At 46.2% G+C, this 21,525-nt stretch overlaps 2 protein-coding genes across 7 annotated transcripts in view; one reads left to right on the top strand and one right to left on the bottom strand.

Annotated features, from left to right (window-relative positions):
- PHAF1 (phagosome assembly factor 1) overlaps window positions 1-18,382 on the top strand; it is a 30,621-nt gene extending 12,239 nt beyond the window's left edge. For 4 of the 5 annotated variants that reach the window (XM_036897655.2, XM_036897657.2, XM_036897658.2 and 1 more), the window contains 13 exons: window positions 6,526-6,569; window positions 8,149-8,228; window positions 8,540-8,634; window positions 9,292-9,389; window positions 9,469-9,581; window positions 12,143-12,276; window positions 12,653-12,736; window positions 14,169-14,251; window positions 14,704-14,747; window positions 15,267-15,310; window positions 15,461-15,519; window positions 16,139-16,211; window positions 16,933-18,382. In XM_036897655.2, coding sequence (XP_036753550.1) covers window positions 6,526-6,569; window positions 8,149-8,228; window positions 8,540-8,634; window positions 9,292-9,389; window positions 9,469-9,581; window positions 12,143-12,276; window positions 12,653-12,736; window positions 14,169-14,251; window positions 14,704-14,747; window positions 15,267-15,310; window positions 15,461-15,519; window positions 16,139-16,211; window positions 16,933-17,019 — 1,038 coding nt within the window. In that variant the 3' untranslated portion in view covers window positions 17,020-18,382. The remainder of the gene's footprint in view (window positions 1-6,525; window positions 6,570-8,148; window positions 8,229-8,539; window positions 8,635-9,291; window positions 9,390-9,468; window positions 9,582-12,142; window positions 12,277-12,652; window positions 12,737-14,168; window positions 14,252-14,703; window positions 14,748-15,266; window positions 15,311-15,460; window positions 15,520-16,138; window positions 16,212-16,932) is intronic. The other variant, XM_036897660.2, reaches the window with a different exon arrangement.
- On the bottom strand, window positions 17,988-21,183 carry B3GNT9 (UDP-GlcNAc:betaGal beta-1,3-N-acetylglucosaminyltransferase 9). 2 transcript variants are annotated; one of them, XM_036897662.2, is made up of 2 exons: window positions 20,887-21,183; window positions 17,988-20,522 (listed from the first exon to the last, which is right to left on the bottom strand). In XM_036897662.2, the coding sequence occupies exon 2, from the start codon at window positions 20,494-20,496 to the stop codon at window positions 19,288-19,290; it is 1,209 nt and encodes a 402-aa protein (XP_036753557.1). In that variant the 5' UTR covers window positions 20,497-20,522; window positions 20,887-21,183; the 3' UTR covers window positions 17,988-19,287. The 2 variants fall into 2 exon arrangements, with proteins under 2 accessions (XP_036753557.1, XP_036753556.1); XM_036897661.2 differs by having other exon boundaries at window positions 20,849-21,180.
- Window positions 21,184-21,525: the final 342 nt, after the last annotated feature.

A 21,525-nucleotide genomic window follows, 5' to 3' on the forward strand; every position in this document is an offset into this window, starting at 1 on the left:
GTCCCTATGGAGAAGGCGGGGCTGGGGTCCTGCTTAAGCCTCTGGAAACAGTGATGAAGCAATTCCTCAGGTGCCCTTGGTTGGCACCAAGTCTGACCTGACCCACCTGCTACTGCTCCCTCCAAGAGCTTCAGAATCCACCTCTCTCAGATGCTGTCTCCTGCAGTTCCCCACCCCCTCACTAGGACTATGAGAGAGCCCTGTGGAATGAGACTTCACAAGTCACAACCTTCATAACCACCTGTCTTTTCCTTTCCTATGTTGGCTGCTACCATGTCTTCTCTGGGGAAATGAAGGCCTTTTCCAGCCCAGAGGGTGGGAAATCATGGATTTCAGACTTCCTTGGCTGCTTGTCCTTGTGACCCAGCAAGCCCCATCGGCCAAAATCTGCATGTTGATTTTCCTAGTGACATGAAGTATTCCAAAGTGGTCAGCACTCTGGGTCCCTTGCCACAAAGTGCATCCCTGAACTCTGTGATTAACTCTCGCCACTGTTCTCCCATTAGGCAGGCAGGGTTGAAGCACCTGAAAGTGTTGGTCTGGGCTGTTGGAAGTGGGTGACAGTGACACAGGAGGAACATCCTGGAGGCCCACCCCCACAGGGTGAGTGGCAGGAAGCCTTTCGGGGGGGTCATTGGCCAGCTGTAGGGGTAGCAATCAGGGAGTCAGAGTTTCTGGCCCTGCTATACAAGCAGGGCTTCTGGCTGAAAGTTGGTGTCCTCTGCCAGCATGGGGCCCTGACCTTGTAAAATAGCATACTGGCTTGGCCCAATAGACTGCCACGCCCAGGCTTTCTGAAGGGGACAGCAGGTATCTTTTTTAAATTAAAAAAAAAATTTTTATTAAGGTATTATTGATATACACTCTTATGAAGTTTTCACATGAAAAAACATTGTGGTTACTACATTTACCCATATTTTCAAGTCCCCACCCATACCCCAATGCAGTCACTGTCCATCAGTGTAGTAAGATGCCACAGATTCACTATTTGCCTTCTCTGTGCTACACTGTTTTCCCCGTTATCCCCTACCCTGTGTGTACTAAACATAATACCCCTCGATCCCCTTCTCCCTCCCTCCCCACCTGCACTCCTCCCCTTTGGTAACCACTAGTTCCTTCTTGGAGTCTCTGAGTCTGCTGCTATTTTGTTCCTTCAGTTTTGCTTCATTGTTATACACCACAAATGAGGGAAATCATTTGGCACTTGTCTTTCTCCGCCTGGCTTATTTCACTGAGCATAATACCCTCCAGCTCCATCCATGTTGTTGCAAATGATAGGATTTGTTTCTTTCTTATGGCTGAATAGTATTCCATTGTGTATATGTACCGTGTCTTCTTTGTCCATTCATCTACTGATGGACACTTGGGTTGCTTCCGTATCTTGGCTATTGTAAATAGTGCTGTGATAAACATAGGGGTGCATATGTCTTTTTGAATCTGAGAAGTTTTCTTTGGGTAAATTCCTAGGAGTGGAATTCCAGGGTCAAATGGTGTTTCTATTTTTAGTTTTTTTAAGGAACCTCTATATTGCTTTCCACAATGGTTGAACTACTTTACATTCCCACCAGCAGTGTAGGAGGATTCCCCTTTCTCCGCATCCTTGCCAGCATTTGTTGTGCCTAGTCTTTTTTATGTTGGCCATCCTAACTGGTGTGAGGTGATATCTCACTGTGGTTTTAAATTGCATTTCGCTGATAATTAGCGGTGTGGAGCATCTTTTCATGTGCCTGTTGGCCATCTGAATTTCTTCTTTGGAGAATTGTCTGTTCATATCCTCTGACCATTTTTTAATAAGGTTATTTGCTTTTTGGGTGTTGAGGCGTGTGAGTTCTAGATTTTGAATGTTAACCCCTTGTTGGATATGTCTTTTACAAATATATTCTCCCATACTGTCAGATGCCTTTTTGTTCTGTTAATGGTGTCCTTTGCTGTACAGAAACTTTTTAATTTGATGTAGTCCCACAGGTTCATTTTTGCTTTTGTTTCCCTTGCTCGAGGAGATGCATTCAGGAAGAAGTTGCTCATACTTATATTCAGGAGATGTTTGCCTGTGTTGTCTTCTAAGAGTTTTATGGTTTCATGACTTACATTCAGGTCTTTGATGCATTTCGAGTTTACTTTTGTATATGGGTTAAACAATAATCCAGTTTCATTCTCTTGCACGTAGCTGTCCAGTTTTGCCAACACCAGCTGTTGAAGAGGCTATCATTTCCCCATTGTATGTACATGGCTCCTTTATCATATATTAATTGACCATGTATAGTTGGGTTTATATCTGGGCTCTCTAGTCTGTTCCATTGGTCTATGGGTCTGTTCCTAGGCCAGTACCAAATTGTCTCAATTACTGTGGCTTTGTGGTAGAGCTTGAAGTTGGGGAGTGTAATTCCTCCAGCTTTATTCTCCCTTCTCATGATTGCTTTGGCTATTCAGTGTCTTTTGTGGTTCCATATGAATTTTAGAACAATTTTCTCTAGTTTGTTGCAGAATGCTGTTGGTATTTTGATGAGAATTGCATTAAATCTGTAGATTGCTTTAGGGAGGATGACCATTTTGACAATATTAATTCTTTCTATCCATGAGCACAGGATATGTTTCCATTTATTGGTATCTTCTTTAATTTCTCTCATGAGTGTCTTGTAGTTTTCAGAGTATGGGTCTTTGACTTCCTTGGTTAGGTTTATTCCTAGGTATTTTATTCTTTTTGATGCAACTGTGAATGGAATTGTTTTCCTGATTTCTCTCTCTGCTAGTTCATTGTTAGTGTATAGGAATGCCACAGATTTCTGCCTGTTAATTTTGTATCCTGCAACTTTGCTGAATTCAGATGTTAGATCTAGTAGTTTTGCAGTGGATTCTTTAGGGTTTTTTATGTACAATATCATGTCATCTGCAAACAATGACAGTTTAACTTCTTCCTTGCCAATCTGGATGCCTTTTCTTTGTGTTGTCTGATTGCCGTGGCTAGGACCTCTAGTACTATGTTGAATAGAAGTGGGGAGAGTGGGCATCCTTGTCTTCCTGATCTTAAAGGAAAAGCTTTCAGCTTCTCACTATTAAGTATAATGTTGGCTGTGGGTTTGTAATATATGGCCTTTATTATGTTGAGGTACTTGCCCTCTATACCCTCTTGTTGAGAGTTTTTATCATGAGTGGATGTTGAATTCTGTCAAATGCTTTTTCAACATCTATGGAGATGATCATATGGTTTTTGTTCTTCTTTTTGTTGATGTGGTGGATGATGTTGATGGATTTTCGAATGTTGTACCATCCTTGCATCCCTGGAATAAATCGTACTTGATAGTAATGGATGATCTTTTTGATGTATTTTTGAATTCGGTTTGCTAATATTTTGTTCAGTATTTTTGCATCTATGTTCATCAGAGATATCAGTCTGTAAATTTCTTTTTTTGTGGTATCTTTGTCTGGTTTTGGTATTAGAGTGATGCTGGCCTCATAGAATAAGTTTGGAAGTATTCCCTCTTCTTCTACTCTTTGGATAACTTTAAGGAGGATGGGTATTAGGTCTTCACTAAATGTTTGATAAAATTCAGCAGTGAAGCCATCTGGTCCAGGCGTTTTGTTCTTAGGTAGGTTTTTGATTACCAGTTCAATTTCGTTGCTGGTAATTGGTCTGTTCATATTTTCTGTTTCTTTCTGGGTCAGCCTTGGAAGGTTGTATTTTTCTAGAAAGCTGTCCATTTCTTCTAGGTTATCCAGTTTGTTAGCATATAAATTTTCATAGTATTCTCTAATAATTCTTTATATTTCTGTGGTGTCCGTAGTGATTTTTCCTTTCTCATTTCTGATTCTCTTTATGTGAGTAGACTCTTTTTTTCTTGATTAAGTCTGGCTGGGGTTTTATCTATTTTATTTATTTTCTCAAAGAACCAGCTCTTGCTTTCATTGATTCTTTCTATTGTTTCATTCTTCTCAATTTTATTTATTTCTGCTGTAATCTTTATTATGTCCCTCCTTCTACTGACTTTGGGCCTCATTTGTTGTTCTTTTTTCTAGTTTCATTAATTGTGAGTTTAGACTGTTCATATGGGATTGTTCTTCTTTTCTGAGGTAGGCCTGTATTGCAATATACTTTACTCTTAGCATGGCCTTCACTGTGTCCCACAGATTCTGTGGTGTTGAATTATTGTTGTCATTTGTCTCCATATATTGCTTGATCTCTGTTTTTATTTGGTCATTGATCCATTGGTTATTTAGGAGCATGTTGTGAAGCCTCCATGTGTTTGTGGGATTTTTCATTTTCTTTGCATAATTTATTTCTAGTTTCATACCTTTGTGGTCTGAGAAACTGGTTGGTACAATTTCAACCTTTTTGAGTTTACTGAGGCTCTTTTTGTGGCCTAGTATATGATCTATTCTTGAAAATGTTCCATGTGCACTTGAGAAGAATGTGTATTCTGCTGCTTTTGGGTATAGAGTTCTGTAGATGTCTGTTAGGTCCATCTGTTCTAATGTGTTGTTCAATGCCTCTGTGTCCTTTCTTATTTTCTGTCTGGTTGATCTGTCCTTCAGAGTGAGTGGAGTGTTGAAGTCTCCTAGAATGAATGGATTGCATTCTATTTCCCCTTTTAATTCTGTTAGTATTTGTTTCACATATGTAGGTGCTCCTGTGTTGGGCGCATAGATATTTATAATGGTTATATCTTGTTAGATTGACCCTTTTATCCTTATGTAATGTCCTTCTTTGTCTCTTGTGACTTTCTTTGTTTTGAAGTCTATTTTGTCTGATACAAGTACTGCAACTCCTGTTTTTTTCTCCCTATTAGTTCCATGAAATATCTTTTTCCATCACTTCACTTTTAGTCTGTGTATGTCTTTGGATTTAAAGTGAGATTCTTGTAGGTAGCATATAGATGGGTCTTGTTTTTTTATCCATTCAGTGACTCTCTGTCTTTTGATTGGTGCATTCAGTCCATTTACATTTAGGGTGATTATCGATAGGTATGTACTTATTGCCATTGCAGGCTTTAGATTCATGGTTACCAAAGGTTCAAGGTTAACTTCCTTACTATCTAAGAGTTTAACTTAACTCACTTAATATGCTATTACAAACACAATCTAAAAGTTCTTTTTTTTTTTTTCTCCTCCTTTTTCTTCCTCCTCCATTCTTTATATATTAGTTATCATATTCTGTACTCTTTGTCTGTCCCTTGATTGACTTTGGGGATAGTTAATTTAATATTGCATTTGACAGCATGTATCTTATGAATTACAGCTATTCCCGTGCTCTTCCACCTTTTGGCACCTCTTTTCATGCTTTTGAGCTTCATATTGCCTTTAGCTGGCTTCATACCAGGTAGACTTGGCTGACATGTGTTGAGTACCTTCCCTGTGCATACTGTTGAGCCAGACATAGGGGCTTAACTTCGTAGGACCATTGAGCAGCATACATATAGGTAGTGTAAGAAAAAATTGATAAAAGTGCTATGATGGCCCAGCAGAAGAAGTGATTCTTAGCAGCTGGTAAGATCAGAATAGCTGCATTATAGTTAAGAGGTGCCCAACTTGTTGTTCAGTGCTACGATCTCTAAACAAAGTTAGGGACAAGGTCTGGCCAAGAGTGAACTGCCTAGTATGTCTCAGTTTCTGTAGCAGTGCTAGAAGCTTCTACACCCAGTGCCCCACAGCCCCTTCCAGGATGAGGTCCAGATTGTCAGGGCAAACAGACATTGAACCAGTTCCGCTTGTGTCTCTACATTAAAGGCCAGACTTCCCAGCTAGAGGATGGTAGAGATGCTTCAGGCCCCTGCTAGTCATGCTGCTGGCTGCCAAGCCCTTGACACCATTAGCATAGTGGACTTCATAGTTCTTACTGCTGGGCACCACTAGTATCTGAGTGTTCAATACCTTTTCCTTTGTTTCAGCCCTGAGTTTTGGCATTTCATCTGAGGCTGAACCCATCAAAACTCCACAAGGGCCCTAAGGTTCTCCAAGTTTAACCAGATACCCTTCATTAGGGATACATTTAAATATCGTCAACACTTTTCCTAAGCTAATGTAATATGACTTGTTTTCTGGCAGAATAGAACTCCCCCCACAATCTTTTTGTTTTGTAACCTACAGTATTTTGAAGCTATCTTTGATAAATGACTTGATTTAGGTTTTATACTGCAACAAAGTATGGAATAGAAGGAAGGGGGCTCAGTATCTAAAGTTACAGCCTTAACAAGCATGCATTTGATTCTGTGGAGGGTTTCACTGTCCTCTAGGGTTGTGTATGTAGTCTTCTGCATGACCCAGCAGTAGATTAGATAGAAGAACCTTGACCCAGGGCATCCATGACATATTTTGAACAATCCACTGGAAGAGAGGGAAGGAGAGATTATACTATGTACATGGTATAGGTTTCTCCTCTGAATTTAAAAATGAAAACAAAAGGTAATGTGCAGTGCTTCGGGAGAATTTTGGCTTTTTTCTTCACTATTCTGTAACTGTCTTTTTAATTAATATTTTTCAACTACAGAACATTAACTCTTAAACATTTTATTTATTTAATTTTTTTTTTAGGTGATTGAAGTATATGACTTGTCTAAAGTAAAGTTAAAATATTGGTAAGTTTTCTCCCCACTGATATATGTCAGAGGATTGCTACAAATGGGCTTTATGTACTACTGTCATTAAGTTTGTAGAGGATTCCTATCCACAACAGTTCTGAGATTACAGCCTGGTGCCATGATTTCCTAAGGCAGCCTGCGAGCCTACTCAGTTTCCTGGGATCTCTTTCCCTAAGAACACACTGTGTGAAAAATGCTTCACATATATGTCAAGTTATTTAATCCTCATAATAAACCGGGACCTCAGCTCAGAGGTGATGTCAGTGTCTCCTGGGTCACTGCTGCCCTCCCCTGCAAAACCTCTTTTGGCACCTGTTTATATCTTCATGAGTGACAGATGGGACAGACAAGGGTAATGTCGAAGCCTATGCTAAAAAGAATGCCAAAGGAACCACCTGCTATTTGGGGGCCAAAATATGCTTTTTAGAATGAAAGTGGGAATGGCCTGTATGATGCACAAGTATTTGAGATCCCATTATGGCAAGGTTCTGTGCTAGCATCTAGAATACTCTGTCCAGTAATGGTTTTCTTATAGGCTTCCCTTTCCCTTTGCTGAGGGTGTGAAAGAGCCTAGTTCCTAGGGCTGGCATTTGCCAGTAGAGGAGTAGATAAAGAAAATGTGTAATAGCTCTGCCCCCACAGGTTCTAGTTGTCTTCAGTCTTGTTGGGGCCTTTGTACCTCAAGGCCTCACTTCCTTTTACCCTCTTAAGAGTCAATGGTGGTTAAGAGCGTGGGGTTCTAGAGTCAGGCTGCTATGAATTCAAGTTATGGCTTCATCATTTTAGTACCTCTGTTAAGTCACTTAACCTCTTTGAGCTTATTTTTTCATCAGAGAAATGAAACCAATAATGTGGCTGCTGGGTTAGGAAGATGATCTGAGATAAGGCTGGAAAAGCACCTAGGACAATGCCTGGTTAAAAAAGAGGTGTTCCATAAATTATACTAATTTTTAAAAAATTATTCTTAACCTTTAAGCATCCTGCTAGAGTCATAAATGTCTTATCGTCATGCTCATCATCTGAAATCACGTGCCCCTTTTTATTCCCAACCCCTCCCTCACAACCCAGTTTTCTTTGCACAGGATCCATTCCTCCCTGACCCACTTACCCATTCACCCAATCTGTGAGTGCTGGCTCTTCTGCCTCTTAAGAACAAACTGCCTTGCTTGGATACACCCTTGTAAGGTGCTTGTCCCTCTTTAACAAAGTTCCTTTTCAAGCCAAACTACTAGTAAGCATCCTGGAAAAACACATTAACACTTTCCATTACTATGGCTGCTCTTTATCCAAGTCCAAATGTCATGGGGCTGAAACCAGATTTATTTCCTTCTGAACTGTGCCTGGTGACCACCAGTGTCTTAGGAGGCCCTAGAGGATCAATCCTATATATCAGCCTCAGGAGACTTGACTTGTTCTGACCTCATTAATTATCTCTTATTTTTAAAATCTTTAATTAAACTTTTATTTTGATATAATTTTAGACTCACCTACCTGATTTAAGAAAACTATTCCATCTCTAGTGATCTATAAGCCCATCCTTCAAAACCTGATATTAAAAGGTACCTTTGTTTTTCAGTGGAGTGCATTTTAACTCTCAGGCCATCGCTCCCACCATTGAGCAGATCGACCAGTCTTTTGGTGCAACCCACCCTGGAGGTAAGCCAAGCCCATCTGATTCCTCTGGCATCTGTAGCATCTGATTATCTGTCACAGCCCATAGTGACAAACCTGGCAAGTAAATGGTGCCACCTTAGCCCCAATCCCCTACAGCCAGATTACTATAGGATTTGGCAGTTGATACTTGGGTGTGAAGGAAAGCTCCTCCCCCTTGTTTTCAGCCTAGTCGGTCAATTCAGAAATAAGACACAAGGAAGGTGTTTCCCATCATTACTCCCTTCTAGGCTGGTTTGTATTTGTAACCTCTGATGCCATTCAAATGTGTCATCTTCTTCTCCCCACTCCCACAGTGTACAACTCTGCAGAGCAGCTCTTCCACCTCAACTTCAGAGGACTGTCTTTCTCTTTTCAGTTAGACTCGTGGACTGAGGCTCCCAAGTATGAGGTTAGCCCTTCCTTTCCTGTGGTATTTGTTGCCCAGTGTCCAGGTGCTGTGAATCAGCAGACAGTGCCATTAGGGAAGGCCAAATAGGTACTCCTTCTTTGGAGTACCTCATCTCAAAGGACTTCAGGGGCCAAGGTGGGTAGAGTGGGTGGGTTGACAGGAAGAGCAAAGCCCAAGCCGGCCTTCGTAGAAAGAGGGCACTTCCCATTGCAGAGTGAGGTCAAGCTTACATTTCAGAGATCAGTCTAGTTGTGCCTTGCTTTGAAATTCAAACAAATTACTGTGTTTTTTCTCAATGGCCTAAAATCTGAAAGAGTTTATTCTGTATCTGCAGTTACCTATTGCTTTTAGCAAAATGTTTCATTAATCCTTAGGCAACAACATGTGTAGGGTTATGAAATGATAGCTTTTCATAAGGCTTACATTTACTAAAGGAGTCCACTCCTGTATTTTCTCCCTGATGATGGAAAGAAAAACCTAAGTAAAATTAAAGAGGAACTTGAATGACTGGAGTAAGTTTACTGACCCAGAGCTAGGTTTGACTATGAGCTTTAACCTGGCCAGTTCTTGAATACCATGAGTTCTGGAGAAATGCCAGAGCCTGGTCACATGGCCTGCAGAGTACTCTTAGATAAAACTTTTGTCCTGTGTTTGCAGCCCAATTTTGCCCATGGTCTAGCTTCTCTCCAGATACCCCATGGAGCAACTGTGAAACGAATGTACATCTACAGTGGAAACAGCCTACAGGATACCAAGTATGTGGGGTCAGGGTGGGGAAGCATGAGCTTCATGCTAAGGCCATGGGCTCTCTGCTCAGTCCGTGCCTGCCCCCAGGGCTCCTGTGATGCCTCTGAGCTGTTTCTTGGGCAATGTGTATGCTGAGAGTATAGATGTTCTTCGAGATGGAACTGGACCCTCAGGTTTACGACTTCGCCTACTTGCTGCAGGTCAGTTACTGGCTTTGGGGTAGTAGCATCACCACTACATCCATGTTGAGATAGTCCAAAGTCCTGCCTGCTTAGAGATAGTTGTTAGAAGACAAATGGTGCAGATGTTTATGGTTTAAAGCTTTCATTTAGATTTGTGAAGGAACGAGACATAGTCTAATCATTTGCAAATCTTAATAGGCAACAGGAGTACTGCTTCCCTTGGCATGTACATAATATACAGCTTTGCAGTGGTTTCCACACTGTTCCCTGAAAATGTGTCTTGTGGCCTGCAGTATTGTCTGTTCTCCCCTTTTCCACACTTTATGCCCAGTTCTCAGAGTAGGCTGGCAGGAGGGACTTACTGAATTGATATTTGGCCACATTCTGATGAGAATTTTGCTGGCTATGAACAAAAAAGAGTTGCTCCTTTCAGTGGCTTATCTCTCCAAGATCCACACCTCATTTTGCAATTTTCTTGTGCCTGGCCAATATCAGCTACTTTAGACCTTGGATCATGATTTAGTAGTACAGGGATCTCTAGTAATACAGAGTTTGCCTCCACAAATACAGCCTAGGAGCCAACATAGAGACTGTGACTTCATGGAGCTCATAATCTAGCCAGCATTGGTTCATAAGTTGGGGTCTTTCATCGGTCTCTTGGGCAATGGTTCTTAACTGTTAAGAATCTGGTATATAAACTATAAACTCACTCCCTTGAATAGTTGGGCAGTTCACAATTCCAGGTTGAAAATTTCTTAAAATGTAGTTTTCTAGCCAAGGCAGAACACCAGCTATTTAGGAGTGTTGCACTCAAGCTGTAGTTTCTGAGAGAATTAAGATGCGGCAGCAGGGTCAAGTGATAGCGGCTGTCTTCTCAGGAAGATCAGTGCTTGAAATGGCCAGGTAGTCAGTTATCCCAGATGACAGCAGGAAGAGCCTGTGGGGGCGGGATTCTCAGCAACTGTGACTGCCATCCTGCACAGCCCACTTCTAGCAGTCATATCTCACCGCTTACAGGGTCAGTGGGGAAAACACTTAAGTCAGGGCCTCACCAAGTCATTGTCCATCCAATCCACTACTCACCGAGAGCTTTCTTTGGCAAGCAGAAGGGTATCTTGTCTCAAAAGATCCATTTCTCACATCTTCCCTTATGGAGTGTGGCTACTGTAATGCTTTTAACATGGAAAATCAGTTTAACAATAATTTATAGGAAGATTCACTCAAAGGAATCAGAAACTAGAATAGTCTCAAAGGGTAACTTCACCTGGGTAGCTAGTAGACAAGAGAGAAGACTCACCTTTGAAGGGTGCCTTTCCTATAGCGCCATCTGAATATTCCAGGTATGTGGTAGCTGGAGATGTTGGGTACACGGTCCAGCTTGACAAGACTTGGTGGGTACTATAGGTTAACTGTGTTTGCCTAAGCTACATAATTTATAGACAGAGATTAGTGTGAACTATGCTTTTCCCAGTATCTAGTTCATTTAAATACAGCCTTTATTTGCCACTTAGTGTGTATGTGTTGTGACTAAAGACTCTTGGGTTAGCTGGAGAACTTGGTACCTAGTTATTTCAGATTTTGGATCCCTGAAGTCTTCTGTATATAACAAATAGATTACTAGACATGAAAGAGCTTTGGCAACTGTAAAGCCCTGTGCAGAGTAAGGTGATGGCTGTTATTCATGGTGCCAGGAATTGTAGTCCTACTTGAGTTTTTGGCTTTCTTTTCTATTTTGGGCAAAACATTTTGTATACCTACCCCTGTGGAAAAATTTTATTATTGGTGTGTCTGTTGCTCTTCCACAACCACTTCTGTGTGTGTGTGTGCGTGTATGATGGAACCACTTCTGAAGTGTATTAGACAAAATCAGGATGTAAAGATTCTTCCCAGAGAAGAAACTTTTGGCAAATCAGGTTATTTCATTCTCCCACTTTTCTAATTTGTCTCTTTCTGATGTTAGTGGGTCTATCAGGTGTTTGTTAAATTAGGGAATAAGTTAATGGGTGCTTCACTCTTGGCTCTTCTATAGAGTAATCTTTAGGTTCATTCTCTGGTTTAAGGTTAGCACTGAGAAGTATCTCTTAACATAAATCTTTGTATCTTGTCAGAATCTGGAAAGTAGCAAGAGATAATAGCACCCCACTGTATACTTCCATAGCGCCTCTGCTGCAGCTTGTTGCAGCACAGTTGTGTGATCTGATTAGGATCTTCACACCATATGCTCCAATGTGGGCAGAGACTGCACCTGTTTTACTCACCATTGTGTCCTCAACATCTAGCAAAGTGTCCTAGCCCATGGTAGTCAATACATAAATATTTGGTAAGTAAGTGAATAGTTTCCAGAGTTCCACATCACTTCTGTGGGAATCAGTGAATCTCTGGCATTCTTTTCAGTAGATAATGATCTCTTGTACACAAGCCCTGGTTACTTGTATTTCTACTTGTATGCAGTCTTACCCCCGAGGCAGAATTGGTAATGCACCATGCAGCCAGTGGCCTCTCTGGAGCGCCCAGGGCCTGGGCTACAGGATCTCAGGCCCTGACTGGAAACCTGACCACTCTTCCCTTGTTCTCTGCAGGTTGTGGACCTGGCCTATTAGCAGATGCCAAAATGCGGGTATTTGAACGTTCAGTGTATTTTGGAGATTCTTGCCAAGATGTTCTTAGCATGCTTGGCTCTCCACACAAGGTTTTCTATAAGTCAGAAGACAAGGTAGGGGAAATGTGTTTATAGAGTGGATAGGCAGTCTCTTAATTTTGTTTTTTAATCAGCATAACTTAATATTGAATAAACATAAACTGTTGCCATTTTCCTATAGAATCTGTTCTATTAAAACTGATAGGAAAGTAAATCCAAAGTTCTTCACCTACCCTTTGATCAGATTGTTCTGCTTTTCTTCGGATACCAGGGCCCAGTCTTTAGTCAACCAAAGTTTTATGGGTTGTTCAGCACCAGTAGCTGGGACTCCATACTCTTGCTTACCCAACAGCTTAATGTTATACAGAAACTCAGTTTATAGACTTTCATTTAATCCAAGAACTGTTGAAGTGGTTGGATTTTAATTTGTTGTGATTTTTTTTCCTAACAGATGAAAATTCATTCTCCTTCCCCTCATAAGCAAGTTCCATCCAAGTGCAATGACTACTTTTTCAACTACTTCACTCTCGGAGTGGTAAGTTGTGATGTCTTAGAGAAAGAAGCATTCCATTTCTTTTGGGGGGTGGGCAGTGTACCTGGGCACAGCTGTTACCATGCCTAGCAGCTGGCTGTGTGCCCAGTTTTGTCTTGCAGTGGCATTGGTACCCCAAAATAGGCCTTCCCTGCCCCCAAGATTGCTGAATTCCCTGGCGGGTCTTGACTTCTTTTCTGGGGAAAACATGTGACATAGGTGGAAGCTGTGGGAATCACTCAGGTTAAGATGCTTTGGGAACTGGCCTTTTGTAAAGCATAGGATCCTTTTCTGGAGTCACAAAACAGGGAGACCAGAAAGTCTCAAAAATAGTGGGAGTGTGCTTATGTATTTTGAGGGATCATTCCAGAGGCATTGCTGCAACTCTGCTCTAGACCTAAGGTGCTGAGAGGAGCTGGTAGCCACCATTGGTTATGACTTCCCAGCTGGTAGATGAGATGCATGTGTGAGAAATGATGGTGTTCACACTGCACCACATCTCAGGGCAGGGCTGGCACAGACCTTGGGTCTTCTAACCTTTGAGCTTTTTAGGGCCTGAGGTCCTGAGGTAGCAAAGAAAGGGTGGATTCCAGAGAAGCAGAGAGGAGAGACTGGGTCTACCAAAGAGGAGCCAGGATTAGTCGGGGAGTGGCAGTGAGATCGTAAACTCTGGAGGGTGGGAGGGAATGGCACTATTGTAATCTGGACCTCTTTTGAGTGTCACGGCCAGTGATGCTGTGTCACAGGGAAGATAGAAAGAATGGACAAGCCCTAATAGGACTTAGTGTAGGACTGTTGGTGAAGGAGTGGAGTCAGGTAACCCTGGGGTCACAGACCTGAATAGCTGGCAGGGTGTGAAGCTGGGAAGGGTATGGGGATAGGAGGAAGTGTTCAGTAGGCAGCATTAAATCCAGGTCTGAGTCCTGGTGAGAGGCTGGAACTTCAGTTCCAGGGGTTGCTGACTTCCACGGAGAGGGCCTAATGGAAGCCAGAAGCATCTGGCAGGCTGTGGTGTTGAGAATTGCCAGGTGGCTTGAGCCCCTCGAGACTACCAAATCTTCTTGGTAGTCTTTAAGCCAAAATCTCTTCTTGGTTAGATTTTTTTATCAGGTGCTTGTCAGGAAAGATCTCCTTGACATGTTTGAGTTCCCAAGCAGTGGAAGCTGTAGCTCCCTGTACATGCTGGGCCTGCTGGTACAAGGTTTGGAATGGGGAGGTCTGTAGATGGTTGAGTTCCCCTCACCACCACCACTGAAAATGTCCAGTGAATGCTGTATGGTCTCAGCTGTCCCCTTGACTGTTGTTTGGGAGAAAGCTGTTGACCATGGGCATCCCCACAGTGAAGTAGATGTCTCTGAATTGGACATGCCCTAGAAAGTCCCCTGCCCTCTTTCAGTAAGTTTCTGTACTTGGGCATACTTGTTTTCTCTCCCAGGACATCCTCTTTGATGCAAATACACACAAAGTGAAGAAGTTTGTCTTACACACCAATTACCCTGGGCATTATAATTTTAACATGTGAGTATACTGTACCTGGCCCTATGGGAAGTGAGCTTTGGGCTGAAAATCCCCAGGAAAGGGAGCTTGTGGCTTTGGATGTTCGCTACACCTGACATTGTCCACACCTGAATTCTTGCTGTTTTGTGGGAAGTAAACATTTCCTGAGGGTTTGCTCTTTCCTGGTTTAAAGCCACTACCTTGTGTCTTTCCATTTGTTACCCATTTTACAAGTAGGAAAAGCTCAGTGTCTTACCCAAAGTGATAGGGTCTGTGGACCCCAGAGCCATGCCTATTTCATTTGACTCTAGTGCTTAAATCTGGCCTCCCCCAGGAAACACTGTGTCAGGCCCAGAGCCAGGGCTGTGGGCAGGTGTGCTTGATTCTGTTTTTCCTGGGGTTCAGGGTTGAGATGTGGGGTGATCAGACCTCCCAGGATACCCAGACTTTATCCATCTGCCTCCTCTCTCTAGTTACCACCGCTGTGAGTTCAAGATCCCACTAGCCATAAAGAAAGGTGAGTAGTGAATGTCCCTAGGGTAAGGAATGGGTTTTGGGGTCAGTCTTTGATGATAAGAGACAATGATCCAAGTAGAGAGGATGTAGTGATTGAGTTTATAGAGCCTTTGCCCACCTGATTTCACCAGAAGCCTCAACTCCTCTGGGTTGGGCTCTTTTTTCTAGGGAGGGGCTACAATCTTGTGTGACTGTGGGATTGGTGGTCTCTAGAGAGGAGAGTTTCCACTCTACAGTTGATTCATCTAGATGCTCCAGCCCAGCCTCATGTCTCTTGTCCACTGCTGGTTAGTGTAGCTCACACCTGACTGACCCCTTCAACCCTCCACTCTCTTCTACTCAGGAACTCTCAAACAGCCAGTCTATCCTCACTCCATCCTGCAACTCCAGTGCAAAAGGGGCCAGGTCTGGATTCTGCCTAGGGATGGAGTCACAGGTGGGCTGAGCCCATCTATCTGAGCAGGTGTGGAACTGAACTCAGGCTGGGCCAGCTATCAATCATCCCATATTCTCTTTTCAGAAAACGCAGATGGTCAGACAGAAACATGCACGACCTACAGCAAGGTGAGCGCTGACTTTCCCACCTGACACAACCCAAAAATGGGATGGGCATGAGCCTGTCAGCAGTCTGGAGCCCATGTCCTCTGGGCCAGCCATTGGTCATAGGTATGATCAGGTCCCTGCTTACCCCTTGCCACCCCATCCCTCTTGCAGTGGGACAACATCCAGGAGCTCCTGGGCCACCCTGTGGAAAAGCCTGTCGTCCTGCACAGGTGAGTTGAAGGTTGCTGTCTCTAACCACCCCATCCTGGTCCTCATAGCCCAGAAGGTCCAGGGAAGCCTACAAGTGGGTATGGCTTAGAAGTGACAGAAATGTCTAGTGTTGCCACAAACATACTTCCTGCCCTCACCCTGTATATTAGGAATGGGCTAGCTGTTCTGCATGTTTACTTGTACCAGAAAGGTTGCTCCCTGGGGATAGCCCCTTCTCCCACCTACCTCCAGATGTGGGGGCCCTTTCACTCCTAGTTATTGAGAAAGGAAGGCAGTTTTGAATGACTGTCCTGGGCTCTTTTTTTACCCATCAAAGCTGCTCCCTGTTGTAGTTAGTTCTCAGACCAATACCTGGTTACCGTGCTGCCTGAGGCTCCTTCTCCCTCCTGATTTCTCCCCACCCTAGCCTAATTGCATGATTGTCTATGCTCTGTTGGACTGTGTAGGATTCAGAGCTCAAGTGAGGCCTATCACTGCCCCTGGGACCTGAAGGGCCTATGTGGGAAACATACAGCCAGGAGAGACCACTAGACATAGCCCCCATTCCAAAAGGAACTGGATGCTTTGCATGGCCTCAGCCTCTGTCTGCCCATCTAATTCTGGCTTCCCTGGCCTCAGGTCCTCCTCCCCAAACAACACCAACCCATTTGGCTCCACATTCTGCTTTGGTCTTCAGCGGATGATCTTTGAGGTAAACCCTGGGGTTGATGGGCTGGTGATCATGGTAGGAACAGGCAGATGATTGAGAGAGATTGGGGAGTGCCTAACAGCCCTGCTGGACAGGTTAATCCTTCCCCAACAACCCTGTCAGCCAAGAACCTGCCTGCACACATTTAACAGTGAGAGTTCAGAAATTATGTTGGGGAAATTCAGGGTAATGGAGGCTAAAGCAGTGATCTATATCCAACAAGATGAGAGGTAACAGGGATCCCACATTTATATCTGAAAACATTACAGTAGGAAATGGGACTACAGGGCAAGTAGAGCTCAGCCTGGGGGTGTTTTGAATGCCATGTGAATGAACGTGCTATGGGTGAGGCCCCACTGGCTTGGGAGAATGGGTTTCTCCTGTTTTCCCTTCTAGGTGTCATATCTTCAGCCAGCCCCTAGCAGTTCCCAAAGAACTGGACAAATAAGCCTAGTTTGTGGACCCCATAAGGATCAGGCAGCCCCTGGGGCAGAGATGACTCCTAGCATGTGTTGGGGGATGTTACGGGATCAGCCCAGCCACGTATGCTAGTGTGTTGCATGCATGACGTCCAGACCCCATGCCTGAGAGCTGCTGCCTCAAGTCCTTTTTCTGCAGTCACAGCCCCAGTACGATCCCACTGGTGGTTTCTGTGGTTCTGACTGCCTGCTTTGCCTACAACCCTTCTGTTTCCCCTTGACTTGCTGTCCTCTTCTCACACCAGGTCATGCAAAATAACCACATTGCCTCGGTGACCCTGTATGGCCCCCCAAGGCCTGGTGCCCACCTGAGAACAGCAGAGCTCCCCTAAGGACGTCATCGCCCATGCCCCTCTGCCCCATGGAACTGTGCATTGCATCCTGCTCAGCAGGCTTCCATGTGCCACCCTGTGGGTTTTCTTGGACACCTTGCCAGTGTTGAAAGGCTGATGTGATGTTCTGATGTAGGGCTCAGGCTAGGTGCTCTGCCATGGGGTGAGCAGCCCAGATGTTCCTCTGTCTGTCCTCAGCCTGCTGGTGCCAACAGGGAACACAGACTGCAAAGAGAAGCACAAACTCTGGACCCAGGCGCTCTTGACTAACACATAAGGAGGCAGGGTTCTGTCTCCCCTGTCCACACACATTGGGAAAACTTGGGACTCTTCCATGGCTGAGGACACAAGTACCCAGGACGAGGACAGGGTGCTGCCTTTGGCCCAACATTGCCACATGACCCTTAAGGCAAGCAGGTAGCATGTCCATAGTACTTGGTTGTGACTTTTGCACTACATCCACTTTAGTTACTTGATGAGCTGGCTGTGGCCAAGGTGGCCCACCTGCCCTTCCCTATTCCTTTCTTGTCTGTGCTCCCGGCCAGGCCCAGTAGGCACACCTAACTGGTTGAAACACTGCTTTCTGCCATCCAGGTACATGCCCATGCCTGATTCCCACACCTCTTGGAGCCAGCATTCAAGGTTGCCTGTCCTCCCACTCTGCCCCAACTTTGTTGGCAGGCTGCATGTTTCCATCCTATTTGCCTCTTTTATTTAATGCCAAAGTTTTAGCCAAAGACATCTTCCTCCTTTTATTGTGTTGCAGCATTATTTTCTGCACTGTGGGCTGGCTCCCCTGCTCCAATCCTTAGACAGTGTCCCCAGGCCAGGCCCATTCGTAACTCAAGGCCTCTGGGGGCTCAAGGAGGGCTGGGTTGCTCAGTCTCTTCATGGGTCTTGCTAAGGAAGGTAGCATACGTGCTTTACAAATATTAATCCTTTTGAAAAGAATTGAGAAGAGAAATGTATAATTTTATCCCATTTTTAATATTTTGGTCTAGCAACTTGTGATACATAGATGACAATTTTGTGAGTTTTTCAAATGTGTGTATAGATTTTTGTAAATATGACTTTTGTAATTAACTCATGTACAGCCTCATCCTGTATAGTTTAACAATGAATGTGCAGGGGACCTGCCCTGGGCTTCTTTGTGGTTTCTGGGCCTACAGCCAAGCTTGTGTGGCACTCCCATGACTTTGTGACTGACTGGTGTCTTCCCATTTGGACTGTGACCTGGCCAGAGGACCCCCCACACACACATCCCACTGTTGGGGCAGCCAGGACTGTTCCCATCCTCCTAGAACGGTGGAACCTTCCTCATTCCCTGCCCACATCCCTCCTCCAATAAAGACCTATGCACTCAGCAATGGCTCATCATGTGCTATTGCTGGGATGTTTGTACTAAAGTAAGCGTGGGGGAGTTGATTTTTTTAGAAAGGGGGTGGTTAAAGAATATGGGAAGATTTGTAGTGGTGTTATCTTAGAAGAGGTTCCTAGGCTCCTGAAGAAGGCAGCCTCTGGTAGGAGACTGGCACACTTGTGTGGGTGTAGGTTCTTGGGTAGTTGGAGATGAAAACTAGATAGGACAGTATACTCAGGTGTCCCTGTGTGCCTGCCCATCTCTGGTGTTCCAGCCAGACCTGGACCCAGAAGGAGTTGCCTTCAGGATAGCAGACCTTGGAAGATCCAAAGACCTGGACAGGGCTGAAAATCCAATTTGGTGGGGCAGGCAGGAAGCAAAATGCCTACTTTCAGAATGAATTATGGCAGAATGCCTGCCAGTTCCTTGAGACCTGAGCCACCCCCACCATGCTGTGGGGACCTGCCTTGAAAAATATCTGCATTTGTCAGCATCCTGGGGGTTCCAAACCAAGAAGTATGATCAGATTCCATGAGCCTCTGCCACTCCCACCCACAAATATACACCAATGATTTGGTACTAGGAGGACCTGACGTGTCTACCTGCTTATTAGCAAAGAGCCTGGCACTCTACCACTTCACCCTGGCTATCTAAAAGGACCTCCATTTGATTGATTCCAAACCGTCTCCCAGTGTGTGAGCCAGCAGGGCCAAAACTCAGTCTTTATTCCTTGGGATCCTGTGGAAGCAGACACTTAGCGATACAGGGCTAGAGCCTAAAGTCTTCTACCCTGTTCTCAGGAAAAACTACATACACCCACAGTAATCTGCCTCAGAAACCTCGGCGTCAAACTCCATCCTACTATATCCTGGGTTGGAATGAGGGGAGCTTGGGGCTGTAATAGGTGACTAGGGGCCCCACTGGAAGGGGCCAGCAGCAACAGGTCGTGGATGTGCACAGGCTGGCCCGTGTGGCCCATGCAGCAGGTGCCACATAAGCCAGATGTCTGCAGCAGAGAGCCCGTGCACTACAACCAGCTCACGGTAAAAGCAGGGATCAAAGGTGTGCAAGTGAGGTGCAGCTGAAGGCCGGGGGATGCCAAAGGTACGGAAAGCAGGGTGAGACTCAGGGGTGAGCCGCAGGCGCTGTAGACACATGCCCAGAAAGACGTCGTCGATGGGGAAAAGCTCAACCTGTGCACAGGCACCGGCCAGACGGCGCAGTGTGGCTCCCGAAAGCACGAAGCCACCACCACCTGCGTAGGCAGGGTAGGCAGGCAGGCCGTACACAGCTTCCGGGATATAGTATTTGCTGGCCCGCGCTCGTATTGGCCGTGCTTGCACGATCACGTCACCCGCAAGCAGGTCCTGTGCAGGGTCCCGGGGTGCCAGGAACTGCAGTAGGTTTCCCACGTGGACAAACACGTCCGAGTCGCCCTTAAAAACGAAGCGCACGTTAGGGCAGTAGGCTGAGGCCCAGGCCAGAAAGTGGATCTCCTTGAGCGTTAGGTTGAAGAAAGTGTCGTCAAAGGCCCAAAGCAGGATGTCCGCGTAAGCTCGGCTCTCAGCACGCAGCAGGGCCCTCCAATGCGTTGGCGTGCCTGCCCCCTCCGCCTCCGCCCCCTCTGTGCCCGCACCCCTGGGCACGCCCAGTAAGAACACACGGCGCACCAGCGCCCCCTGCACGCGACCCTCAGCACCCCACGTCTGGCGCACGGCTTGGCGCCGCTGGAAGTCAGCAGCCACTGACTTGACAGCGATGAGCAGGTCGGGTCCGCCGCCGGGGGCGCCATCTCCTTGGCACTTGTGTGGCTGGTCAATGAGCAGGGGGAAGCGTCGCTGGTCCTTGGCGCGCAGGTAGCGGCCGAAGTCAAAGGGTCCGGTGGGCGTGGGCGGCTCCGGCGTGTCCTCTTCGTAGACCGGCGGGACTATGCCCGCATCCAGTGCCTGAAAGGCGCGGAGCTGCGGGCTGGACCCTGGGGTTGCCCCACCTTGTGCTCGCGGCGCGCTCGTCGTCGGACCCGCGCCCTCGCGCTGCGCATAGAGCAGAAGGCCGAGGGCGGCGCCGAGAAGCAGCGTGAGCGACGCGTCCCCGCGTAGGCGCAGCCTCCGCCTCATGTCCGCGTAGTTGGCGCCCGCGCCCCCTGCGGAGCGAGTCAGGGGCTCGGGGGACACGGAAGCCACCAGCCGGCAGGGGCTCGCGGCCCCGCCCTCTCCGATGGTAAAGGGTAGTGGGCCACACGCCAGGGGGCTCCGGCTACCGGCCGTTCATCTCCCTCCGGTGGTCTGAGCCCCTAACCGTGATGGGCGCCTGAAAGAGCTGTTTCTCCTAGTGGCCAAGTACCACCCCCTCAGCTCCAGCCCAAGACGGTGCCCCAGGACCCGGACTGGGAGACTTGAAGTACTGGCCCCACCCCCCGCTCTCCTTCCCCGCGCTGAAGCCAAATCCCTTCTACCCGTCCCTACCCACCACGTCGGTCCTTGAGATTCCGACACTCAGACACTCACGCTCGTCCCTTGGGAGCGGCGTGGCCCCGGACGCCAGAGCCCCCGGGGCTCAGCGCACGGTCCCAAGGGCGGCCATGGATGGGGCCTGGGCCAAATGCAGCGTTGGCAGGAAGGGGGGCCCGGGCTGCTGCCACGTGACCCTTAAGCTTTGAGCGCTCGGACATCTGGAGCTCAGCTCCGCCCCTGCGCCGCCCGGGAGCACTGTCTCCTAGTGGGGACTAGTAGAGGGATCTTCACGGGCAACCCTTTCTGGGCAGGCCCGAAGAGATGGATTCTGGGCTCGGAGCAGGCTCAAAACCCCGAAATCCACCCTTCTGGAGGGATTGGGGGGCGGGAAGAAGCATTAGCCTCTCTGGTTAGTCTCCCCTCCCCTGCCTTTCCAGAGTAGGACAGGCGGGTCCCAAATCCCTGGTCTACCAGGCAGGGCCCATAAATTGCTGCCTCCTTACTCTGGGGTTGGCCATGCCTCCCAGCATGTGGGCGCACACACACACACAAACCCCTTACTCAATTTTCACAACAACCCTGGCAGTAGCTCTCATTGCTCATGCCCAGATGGAGACACTGAAGTGTTAAGTGACTTTCCCAGGATCATACAGGAGTAAGGTAAGAACACTGCCCCAGGTCTTCTGGGATTCA

Source organism: Manis pentadactyla, chromosome 15 (assembly GCF_030020395.1).
Source record: "Manis pentadactyla isolate mManPen7 chromosome 15, mManPen7.hap1, whole genome shotgun sequence".
Lineage (NCBI taxonomy): Eukaryota > Metazoa > Chordata > Mammalia > Pholidota > Manidae > Manis > Manis pentadactyla.